General features: G+C 47.8%; 1 protein-coding gene across 2 annotated transcripts in view; it reads right to left on the reverse strand.

The window, feature by feature from the left end:
* Nucleotides 1-3,520: 3,520 nt before the first annotated feature.
* PRKAR1B (protein kinase cAMP-dependent type I regulatory subunit beta) overlaps nucleotides 3,521-12,473 on the reverse strand; it is an 88,310-nt gene continuing 79,357 nt past the window's right edge. For both annotated transcript variants that reach the window (XM_082064833.1, XM_082064832.1), the window contains exons 10-11: nucleotides 6,231-6,312; nucleotides 3,521-5,806 (exon numbers count right to left, since the gene is read on the reverse strand). In XM_082064833.1, coding sequence (XP_081920959.1) covers nucleotides 5,634-5,806; nucleotides 6,231-6,312 — 255 coding nt within the window. In that variant the 3' untranslated portion in view covers nucleotides 3,521-5,633. The remainder of the gene's footprint in view (nucleotides 5,807-6,230; nucleotides 6,313-12,473) is intronic.

Genomic DNA, 12,473 nt, shown 5'->3' on the forward strand with positions numbered 1-12,473 from the left:
CTTGGCCCACAAATACAACTGAGAAAATGAAACCAGCTGAGAAATACGACTAATCACCCGATCATCGTAAACACATGGGCACGGAACAGAGTCACTCTGTAGCGCGTATAAATTCCGCACATGGAGGAACGCAAAGCGGCTATTGTGTCCCCACTTTGCAGATCCATGCCACTATTTTCCCAGTTTATCTGGAAAATACATACTGCATGGTACTGTACATCGTATTTCACTGCTATGCACCATGATGTCTTCTAATGGAACAATCGCCATGCTTGTAGTCTAAAGGCAACACAAAAGTGCTTTCAAATAATAACAATACATTTTCTGTATAAAGAGGATAGGGAGTAGCCACTTCCCAGAAAGGCTCGATTTCCCCAGAGCCAGCAGCGTGAACATCCCGAGCGCCAGTAACAGCGGTGCTGAGAAATCCCCACCTCGTCCTCGGTCTGTACGTCCCCTCGCCGACCGCCCGTTCTCGCAAAGGCCGTCAGCACCCACCATGGGCACGGAGGGCGCACCCGGCAGGTCCTGGCAGCGCGAGGCTCCGTTTATCATCGGGGCTCGGGTGAGGGGCACTTGTTTGGCAAATCAACCGTTTTGGCTTCGAACCGGAGCGACGAGTAGCGAGGAGCAGCATTTGGAGATCAGGCAGCGGCGCAGCATCTGCCAATTCATTTAGCGCTGCTGGCCCGTGCGGCAACATGGCACGGCGCTGTTCCATGTTTGGAGACGGTTTGTACTGGAATAGGAGCAGTCTTCTTGGGTAAAATGAGTATGATTTTCCTCCGTGAGAGCTCACGACTCTTTTGTTAAAGAGAACTCTGCACACTTAGAGTGGCCCCAGCACGGGATGAGCGTGTGCTGCGGCCTGTCTGGGCAGCAGAGGTTCTCTGCGATGCTTCTGGCTTGAGAACGCGGATTAAACCGCGGCTGGGGAGTGGCTGGAGCACTTGGAAGTGAAAGTTGCACTTGTGAGATAAGAGTGCGAGTGTGCCCAAGGAGATGCTCGTGCTTTGTCTCCCTTTCCCAGGCAAAGTGCAGCCCCTTTCCTAACAGCTGAATCCAGATTTTTAGACATCAGAAGAATTGCTCTGGCACCGGAGGCTGATCAAGCACAAAAAGCACCCTCGGCCTTCGCAGAGGCACCGGCTGGCTGCAGATGGCACTTCCTTCAGCCAGCATGTTGTGCGAGCGCTGCATCTGGATCAAACTGCTGAGCAGCGAGGAGCCGCAGGGAAACCCTGCGAGGACCAGGACAATCGGAGCCAATGCGTTCCCGTAACATCGGATTTTCAAGGCCACTCATACGCTTATATCCAAATATGTTCTCCTTCCCCAGAGGGAAGTGGGACCTACAGAAGCGACTCTGGCTGCGGAAACACGAGTTTCTGAGCAGCCGGGTGCATTTGAAGGCGAAAATGCGCTCCAGGCGGAGTTGCCAAATCATTAGAAACAAATTAAAAAAACATGCCTGGGAATGTAAGAATAGATGATTTGGTCTCTAAATGGTGAGCTGGTCTCTGAAATATCAAGTGTGAGCTTTTAAACTGGCTGGTGCTCATGGGGTCAGCGGTGTAATGACACATCCCCTGTGGGGACACCGCGGCCACCGCCGGGACGGCACGTCCTTGTGGCACCGCCACCGACAGCAGGCAGGGGGTCTCTGGCTGTCTGTAAGGAGACCATCACAGTTTGCCTCTGCACAAGGTAACGTTCCCTCTCCCAGCTGCTACATACACAGGTGCACAAGGGACAACCAGGAGCTCCTCCATAAATAGGTCAGTGAAGACTTAAAACTGAGCGCGATGCACAGGCCTTGTGCAACCTTCACAAGAGAAGGAACGTCACCCTTCGTGTGCTGACTCCGCTCCTGACGACCACCGACCGCAAGCAAACCAACCAGCAGCCAACAACCGAACTGGTGTGCACTGGGGTTACCTACAATGGCTCTTTGTCTCCCACCCACACGTGCAGCAGTAACGTGGTCGGGCCGCGCTGGTTGAGGGTCGGGGATTCACGGGGTCCATGTGTCTCCACAGCTTTAGGCGCCCGTTGCCACAAAGTGGCGGGAATGCTGAGGAGAGCTGACTAACCACATACACACAGCGAAGCCACCTGAGCCTCGTAAAACACCTGGAGGTACAATTAGAACCTATTAAAACAAAGAAAAAGTATTTTCTTTTGTCTTGGGAGCCCTGAAATGGCTGCGACACAATTAAAACCGAGCGGAAAAAGCATGACAATGAGGAGTGGTGAGCTGCTCTTTTCTGGGGAGCGTGGGCTGGCAATGTCCTTCTGGAAGAGCCTCAGAGAGAGCGGTCACTTCTGATTACTACATAACGTGAGTAATTCTCTGGAAAGACGAGTCCTTCCCGCCTGAATCATAGCGAAGGGGGAAAAATAACACGCTCCAAAAATGGAAAGCTGGACGGCCCGTGGATGTCGGAGCCGCCCAGGGTTCCTGTGCGGGGCCTGGAGGAGAGGAGGCTGAGAGACCTCACTGCGGTTACAGCTCCGCACCGGGGAGCAGGAGGGGCAGGCGCCGAACTCTGCTCTGTGACAGTGACAGAGCCCAGGGAACGGCAGAAGATGTGCCAGGGGAGGTTTAGTTTGGACATGAGCAAAAGGTTCTTCACCCAGAGGTGCTGGACACTGAACAGGCTCCCCAGGGAGGTGTCACGGCCCAACCTGACAGTGTTCAAGAAGAGACTGGACAACGTCCTCAGACACACGGGGTGACCTGTGGGGTGTCCTGTGCAGGGATGGAGTTGGACTCCATGATCCTGTGGGTCCCTTCCAACTCAGGACATTCTGTGACATCTATAACCTGAACAGCTCTTCCTCACCCAGAGCCGCCCTGTCCTGACCTTCGGCCCAGGCCCTCACCCCGGTGCCCGAGATCCGGGTGGCTCCTTGCAGGCTCTGCCTTCTCCAGAGCTCTGGCCTCGGGCCGCTCTTGGCCAGCCCGTTGCGCAGACAGGAGCCACGGCAGCCGCGCGGCTCCGGTGCGCGGCCAGGAGGCGAGAGGAACGGCTGGGACAGATCCCCGGGGTGGCCATGGGCTTTGTCTGCGATACCGGGGGAAAACGAGCAGTGTCGGTATTTGGGAGAGAGCGGCAGAGGCGCCGGCAGTCCCGGGGTGCGAAGTTCCACACGAGGTCCCTACGAGCAGCCAGCCAGCTCGTGTTCTCCGTGTTCCACATGCGCCGAAATGCCCGGCCGAAGTGGCATCTCAACAACAACGTGAAGGTCCGAGAGACACCTTGAGCCCCCACTTCTTCATATAGACATATATGGTTACATTTAAACAGATTTTTTATTTCTTCATGCTAATCATCTAGAAAACCAGTTTGGTTCCCATTACTATATATAGCGCTGCGATTCTCACTCTATTTTTTGTCCCTTTGCATCTGATTATTTTCAGTAGAGTTCAAACTTTTTATGATACGCAGATTTTAACTAGAACATGACTTCTGTTCACACAGACTTCCATTATTAATAAACCCACAATGGCCGCACGTAACGTAGAAGAATTTTATTCATACTGCAATCGTGTCCCATCATCCACTGCAAATATTACAATTATCTTGAAAATGTCATTGAATATCATTTTGTTCCAAATAAAGCATAGGAATCCTGGTGTTAAACGGTTACACTTCTCTTGAGATTACTTAGAACAGAACCATAATTCAAATGGGTTTTCCATGAGTTGTAAAGGTTTAAAGCAAAGAATCGGTGTTGCATGTGAGTGACTTGTAAAGAGTGTGGCTAATACTTGGTGTTTAACAAGAGATGCTTCTTGCATATTACACGAAACACAATTTTTTCCCACTACAACAGAGGTGCAATAGGTAAAAGAACATACAGGAGTGACTCGCAACCTTTAAAAAGTGTTTCTTTTAAAAAACGCACGAGAGAGAGTACAAAAACAGTGAAGCAAATAAAAAGTTTTGCAAATGCATATACATTTATCTATATATATAGATAACGGGAGTCTGCCTATATAAATGTGCACGATAAAACCTGCGAGGCTGTAGAATGTGAATAGTCATATTTTGCAACACGTGCAAGAAGGAGAACATAATGGTAATAAATAGCAGTGATGAATACACGCTGGGAGGACCACTGCGAATGTGCCGAACTGAATGACGCCCCCCGAGGTGCTGAGGAGCCTGACGCCCCGAGCAGCGGCTGCACCGCTGGGCCCTCCGGGTAAGTCCCAAGTCAGTTTTGGTTATTTCCAAAGCAGCAAGCACATCGCGTGGCAGCAGGAATAACCTTAGCCAGGCTCACCAACACCTCTAGTTTCAACAGGGAGACCGCTGCCTCAGTTCACTGGTACCTTTGGCAGGTGAAAGGTACAGGAAGTCAGTGTTTAATTTGGAAGATGTTATCAGGAAGAAAGAGAGTTTTGGCACAAGGAAAAGCGGGCAGTGCTGCTCAGGGCAGCGGAGATGCAGACTTTGCTGCTGCTGGCAAGGACGAGCTTTCCTTCAAAGGAAAAGCTTCGCAAAGAATAACCCAAGTGATCTCATCCTGGAGGGCTGCGCAGCACAGGAAGGCCGGGATCTGCAACGAGCTCCGTCCCAGAGGTGCCCACATCTGGGCAGCGCAGCGGCCGCCAGCTCCTGTGCTGTTCATTATGCAATAACATCTTGTGGAGGACAGGCGCCATTTGGAAGCAGGTATTTGGTTTTCAGAAAATCCTAAAAAATCCTAAAATTTAGTCATATTCTAAAAGAAAGGCATTTGGATTTAACTAAGTTGACCTTATTAAAAACAACCTGCTGTTGAGCTCCCAATGTGCACCTGGCACCTCCTCAGCATTTCATATAATATTCAGAGGATGCTCTGCCACGGATAAATGTTTCAAAGCCCACTTAATTCAGCAGAGAAGTTCCCGTTGGACTCTTAAGGGATTTAATGCAAACCCTCATTTAAAAAAAAAAGCTGAGGACAAGTAGCTTGGGTCCTAAAGGCTCCATTTGGGTCCTTACAAAACATCATCCCTCGACCGCTCCCCCAGAGGACTGGAGCAGGCCGGCTGGTTCAGCGAACCCTGCCAAGCAGACCCCGAGGGCTTGGAACCTGGAGGAGTGTGGCCCCTGGCTCTAAGACATGAACAAAATGACTCAAAAGCGCTACTTTTCGGGGGCTCGCTGGAATGAACAAGATCTTCCCTCTTACAACTGCTGCTCACCCCACGGGATTTGGAAACCTCGAGTCCACGGCCAGTGACGAGTTTTCTAGAAGTGACGGATAAAGGGGCATCGTCTGATCAAAGCAGCGTGACAAAAGGTGAGTAAGACCGACTTCAAAGATAATAAGTGAAACAGAAATTTGTAAGATTTTTAAATAGTTAAAAACACAGTTTTAAGTTCTATGATCCAACAATAGGTAAAAGTCTCGCCTGCAAGCCAAGAGCCTGATCTTCCCAAAGCCAGTCTTACCCAAACAGTTGTCTTCCTACTTACATGACACATGAGATTTGACGTGACACCCGGTACGTGACACAAACAGAAAAGTACACGTGAAATGCGCATCTTTTATTTTTTCTTCGTCAAGCCATGGAGCTGCACGGAGCAAACTGGAGTGCAGAGGTCACACAAAGGCAGCTTTGCAGCAGGAACCGTTTAGACGGTGAGCGAAATGAAGCTATTGTATCTCTGGATGTTCCTCTTGAGGATTTCGGAGCAGGGCCCGAGCACGCGCTCGAAGCGGGGCCGGTCCAGCTTCACGCACTTCAGGGGCCCCCGCGCCACCACCGTGGCCGCTCGGGGCCGGTTGAGCAGCAGCGCGATCTCACCTGCAACGGGGACGCAGACGCTGTCACACCCCTCGGCCTCTTTTGCAGAGGGTGCATATTCAACCCACCATCCAGTTGTTTGGTGGTGGAACATCTCCCTTCACATGTCTCCTGATAGACACTTTACATAATTCTGCTGACAGTACAAATGCATTACACATGCATAATGCATGCGTGTAAAATGCCTCTGAAAACAAATGCTTTCAGACTGCCGTGCTGATTCTGGATCTGTCTCCTGTCAGCTCTGCGGGTGCAGACCAAGAACGGATCCAGCTCCGCTGCAGTCTCGGTGTCGCTGACAGCGGCGCTGACCCACGCGTGACCCCCCCTCGCGAGAGAGCAGAACGCTATTTAAAACAATAACTGCTTGATACAACCCCACGTGCCCGTCTTTCTGAACCGCGCTTAGGCTGAACTTTCTTACCGAAATAATCCGAGGGCCCCAGTCTCCCAACTTCGACGTACTCCTCGTTGTCGGAGCGGCGCTGCAGGACCGAAGCTGTGCCCTGCGAGAACAAGCGCAGAGAGTCAGCGGCTTTGTTATGCGTTCAAACAGATTGAGTCCCGAGTACTTTCCTTTTGCACAGCACACTCCTTTAGTTCTGCTACGGGAGAGATGACAATTTCAATCAGTCCCTTATATAGGAATGAAAGGAATTAAAGGATAAGAAAATGACTACCAGTATGGCAAATGACTTCTCTCTAATGAATTGTTTGGATACAGACGAGGAACAGAACTCAGTAACTCCTATTTAACTAATGCACATCATGCTGTGCAAATGTAGGCATGAATAGAATTATAGAATAGAATAATATACTAGAATTATAGAACAAGAATAGAATAGAATAGAATAGAATAGAATAGAATAGAATAGAATAGAATAGAATAGAATAGAATAGAATAGAATAGAATAGAATAGAATAGAATAGAATAGAATAGAATAGAATAGAATAGAATAGAATAGAACAAGAACAAGAACTAGAACAGAACAGAACAGAATAGAATAGAATAGAATAGAATAGAATAGAATAGAATAGAATAGAATAGAATAGAATAGAATAGAATTCTAGAATATGTTCTTGGGTGGCTGTAGAACCTTACAAGAGATGCAGAAAATATTTACACCAAAAGGAATAAAATGGCATTTTTGCAGTCACAATTTTGGGCCAGGACTTTGCAAGACGGCAAGCAGAGCTCAGTCCTCAGCTGGTCATTCTCTGGATCCATTGCTGAAATGCTCGGTAAAGGGAGTTTTTAATGCTGTTGCGACAAAGGGTGATCTCTGTTTCCAGCGGCTCTGCCGGGCTTTGCCCGTGGTGACACAGACACCTGCGAGGCAGCCGCTGCGAGATGGAATGTGTCTGCTCTCCTCTACCCTTAATAACCGCTGCACTTAACACATGCTAATACATGTCAAAACTCAGTTACAGTCTATTTAAACCTTCAAAGAGCTTTTACATGTACAAATATTCTAACCTGGAGGAAATCTTAAATTATCGTGGCATTAAGCTTTTGTAGAGGGATAGAGAAGGCATCTGCTCTTCTGGAAAAAAATTACAGTAACATATGAAATTATCTTCTGACTCCAAACCAGCAGCGTAGGGAAAGGCAAAATGTTAACATATTTTTATTTTAACTGAAATTTACAAGATTTTTCTTAAAGCCAAGATTTTTAAATAGATTGGAGAGCCATCGTTTAGGCAGCGCGGTCAGAGCGCTGGTGTTTCGATGGTAAGACTTTCAGCCTGGGAGGTAACGCGTGAGGGCTGGTCCTGTCCCAGCAGGACGGGGAGGAGACGCAGTAACGTGGACTGTGCTCAAGGGATTGATGCCAGTTACTGGAAACCATCCCAGCCCTGACTCTGCAGCTGAACGCCCAAGTCCGGTGTCACTGGGTTGTCACCACCCCGGCTCGGAGCACAAACCCCCTGCAGCTCTCAGTGTGGATTCACCGGTGCAGCCGCAAACACTCCACCTGTGTGCGCACACGTACAGTCGGGGCTCGAGGAGACACCGAGCACCCTGAAACACCCCGGCACAACAAGCTGCTGTAATACCATCGTATTGCATCATGCCCTATTTCATAACCGGGTTATTTTTAAGCCCATACACTTTAGAATCTGCCGGGCCACCCCCGAGGTTAACTTATGTGCTGTATAAATGAAGAGGTAAGTCTTATTTCTTTTGATGCCAGGAACCAGAAACAAAACTCAAATGATGTGCAAGTATTGTTTTATACACGCTAAGCAGCTGACGGTTTTTATATGGACTTGGATGTGTATCAAATTATCTGGCACATCCAAAGTTATAGTTCCTCATTTTGCCCATTCGCAGTAACCTGTATTATATAAATCCCCAGATATCAGACTGTCAACACGTTACATTGTTCATGACAATTTACCGTTCCACCCCATCAGCTACACACCATATCAGGCTCACAAAAATACTGAAGAAACACCAGGGCCGTAAATCCAGATCTGTTTGAAAACAATCGCAACACTCTTCTTGGCGTGGGTTCTTGCACTCGCGATGTGCCAGGCAGCCGATGGCAGGACATACAGAAACATGAACGTGGCAAAGGTGCTCGAGCGAGGGCACCTGAGCTGAGCAAGGTTGTTCAAAATAAGCCAAACATACAAGGGAAGGTTGGTTTTAGTCTTTTGTGGTGTTTGTTTGGGGTTGTATCTACCATTAAAACACGCCACGCACATAAAACTGTCCACAGCAAGTGCAGCGCTATCCGCAGAAGTAACTGCAAGAACTGGATCTAACAAAGTGATTTGGTGCCTGTCGAGTTTCCAGCAAGAATTCCTTATCCTTGATATAACTAAATTGTTCCGCCAAAGCTGCTGTTTTCCAAGACCTTCCAGAAAATCTTCAAGGGCATGAAAATGTAAAGATAGTGTAATGAGTTTTGTTATTTGCACTTACTGCAAGTTTTCAGAAGAAACACGCATTCACAAGCAGCGCTCCCAGAAATACCCCGCACGGATATCGACCTCTCTCTTGCCAAATGTCCGTTCGGGTGCAGCTCTCTACACTGATGCTGTTCCTGTTCCCTGTGCAATATGGGATCAGCTCAGAACCACTTGCAGCCCGTGTCCTCCTCTCCTCCGCATCTGGAGCCTGGCAAAACCCTGACCCCTTCGCCCAAATAGCTGTCCACAGGCCATGTCTCCAGTCTACTTCCCAAATCTATTTAAAAAAAAACCCCTTTATTACAGATGTTTTATTACATAAAACAACAAAAAGAATCCCCAAAGTAACCATATCGAGTGCCCAGGTCAAGCAAAGAAAGGACTCGATTCCCCGCTGCCCACCAAGAGCGTGTTGCTGTAAACCTACTCACAATATTGAGCAATATTGCTTTCATCTCCCCAAGTGTCGGCTTTTATTGTGGCTAATATTTTTCTGACGGGGTCCATGTGATATAGGACTCCAATAAGTCAGTCTTCTGAAGCAATTTCTTCCACTGTTCCACTACAGTCGGCCTTTTTAATCCAAGAAACACCATGATATCTGTTGGAGGAGGACAGATGTGTCTGGCCTCCACAACAAACACTTGGCTTGGCAGGATAAAGCAATGCATATTCCAGATACGTCTTTTTCCACTCTGAACAGTCACAGAGGCCTTTCCCGTTGCCCAGTGACAACAGGTCTATCCCGGAGCAAAAGCCGCTTCCTGAGGGCCTGACAGCGAGCACCCGGCTGCGAGAGCTGATTGCGCCGCTCGGCCTCTGGCTGCACAAGTCACCGCTTCCACGAGTTCATCCTGGAGCATTGTCCGAGTGACCTGCACGGGAAGACCGTCCACGCCACGAAACAAAGATGTATTTATAATTCTCTATCTTCACTTTACGTATCTTATCTCTGGAAACAATGCTTTGTGACTGGATTAGAGGAAGAGCCCAATTGTACACAATCACTGTAACCAGGGCAAAAATAATACAGAATAAAATAAAATAATACAGAAACAATCCCGTGTAACCCAGACACTTAATGAAGTTGTCATACTAAATGAATTCTGTGCTGGCCACTACGCCTGCACCCATCACAGCCTTCATGGCTGTATTTCATTTTACTTCGTCAAATCTTTCTGATGCAGTTTTAAGCTTTCCTGTCCTTTAGCAAACCCGACCTCTTATAAATGATACAACTGAATAAATCCCCTGAGCCCCGTCCCGGGAGGTACGAGCATTATCTAGGAAGGGTTCAAGGGGCTTATCACTCTCACTCCCAAAAGCGTTTGGTCTCGGTGGGAAGGATTTCCCTTTGCGTGGCACACAAAGCCTGGCAAGACCAGTCTCTCTGAAACAAACAGCACAACCCCAGATCTGCAGGATCCGGCTATTTAGTGCTGCTCAGTTTAAAGCAGCATCTTGTCCACCAAGAGCCATTTCAGCCTCCTGCACCACCAAGCAAAACCCACGGAGCAAAGGCCGAGAGACCGTGAGGAAGTCTGACACCATCTCATAAATCAGCACCTTGCGATGATACGAAGCTGAAAGCAGACGGGTCTGTGTTTCTGCTAGCGGACACTCGGGAGTGAAACCACCACCCTCCGTGGATCCGGAATACTCCCTTTCAGTGCCTGTATCCCCAGGAAGCGGTACCATTAACCTTCTCTCCAACCCTCCGAGGAAATACCAGCATCTTATTGCAAAAACAAGAGGAGCGGTGGTTCCAAAGCCAAGTGCCATCCCCACCTCTGCCGTGTTCACCACCCACCCGCTCCCTTGCTGCTGCCCCGTCACGGTGCTACGAGTATTTATTCAACTCTTTCAAACGCATCAGCAGTTTGTTTTGTAACAAATTATGGCCTAGACATAAAAAATAAATTAAGGTTTACAATCCATGAGCTCCCACCCTCCCCAACGTGATGAGACTTTGATAGATGTTCCGCTTTGAACCCATGGGACTGTGCGGCCAGTGTCCCATCCGAGGAACACCGAGGCCCCCAGGCCTGATCCTGCAGGTACTTACAAGCACTAATTGCTTCAGCAGCCCTGGTTTTATATCTGATTATGAATCCTATAGCCAGCAGTTGGCCTAAGCAGTGTGGCTACAAAAGGCAAATGTTCATGATATAATAAAGGACGTATTTATCATGATCAAAATTGAAGAATATTTACTCTCCCACGAGTGTATGCAAAGTCCATGTCTATGTTCTTTGCATACACTAAGTACACAGGATAAATTTCTGCTTTTTAAGTAAACAATTTAAGTTTTCACAGGCAGGACGTTACGATTTCTGTTCCCATTTTTATTTCATACTTTATTTTCTGCTTTTTTAAAGAAAAGCAGTTTTTTCCCCATGCCCTCCAAGTGCTACATTTTTATCCCAGTTTTGAGCTTAGAAAGTTTTTTCTAGCCTATTTTGTTTTCCTCTTCACCATCCGCTCGAAAAGAGCGGTACAGCCCATAGAACTGGAATGGAAAAGGTCAGACAGATCCATGTGCTATTGCTATTAACTCTATCAATTGCTATTATGAACATACCTTTGCTCTTCCTCACTTTGTTAATCCGCACACTCCATAATTCACACTTTCAAAAGACAAGTTTCCCCTCACTCCACAGTTGCACAAACCCTCATTATATGTGGCTGTTAAATCTTTGTGAAGTTACTACAAAAGATGAAGGGAGAAGCTGTGAAATGGTCTAAAACGTTCCTGTTCACACAATGGGACTGGATGTACCGACTCCTGGTGGGTTTAATGAGAGCGATAGCAGATCTGAAATGAAATAAAAAGATCTTCCGCACAGTATGGAGCTGGGAGTATTTTATTTAATTGCGGGCAAGACGAGGTTTGTGGAAGTAATATCTTTTATTAGATCAACTGGCATAGCTAGAAAAGGGAACAACTTTCTCCAAGTTGCCTGTTTCTCTGGATATATCCAATAAAAGATACCATTTAACCATCTACAAACACCGTCTGGGCAACGTTCTTCACCTATCACAGCTGCACCTGTGATGAGTTCCACCTTATTTGACCACATCTGCCCGCTTACTGGGTCATGCACGTGATTAAATCATTCATAAAGCGTCTCCAAATCGTGACCTTAAATCAAGGAGAGTCAAAAGCTCCAGCTCCCGATGCTGCTCCTGGAAACAGCGATCGCCTGGTGAACCCGTGAGACCTGCCACGATCCGCCAGCTGAAGTGTCCCCCTCCGCTTTAAAAAGTGATGAGTTCAATCAGCTCAGCTGGCTGATGGGAAACCTTCCTGACTGTCGTTCCTGATGCGCTGTTTATGGGTAGAGAGCTGCAAGGCCAGGCCCAGGTTTGCGCTGACCCAAAAACTGGTGCTTGTTTGGTTTGCTTATCTCTAGCAAGTGAGTTCTTTTCCGCATCCATTCGGCCTCACTGCAGATCAACAGCGTGAGACAATTCCCAAACGAATGAACTACCGAGAGCTTTTGACAACAAATATATAACATTTTATGCATGCAGCTTTTCAGATTTGGCCATGACTCTGGAAATCTTGAGTGCCACTGATTCCAGGGGATTTGCAGAAAGGCGCCACCTTGGAGTATCCTTAGGATTAATAGTGCAATGTTAAATAAGCTCAAAATGCAACATTAGAGTAATACTGGGTGCATCGTGGCACCCATTTAACCTCCTTGAGGGCGAGCAGTGTTGGGTAAAGCGCCCCAGCACCGCCACA

This window comes from Streptopelia decaocto, assembly GCF_964273445.1.
Source record: "Streptopelia decaocto genome assembly, chromosome: 13".
NCBI classification, from domain to species: domain Eukaryota; kingdom Metazoa; phylum Chordata; class Aves; order Columbiformes; family Columbidae; genus Streptopelia; species Streptopelia decaocto.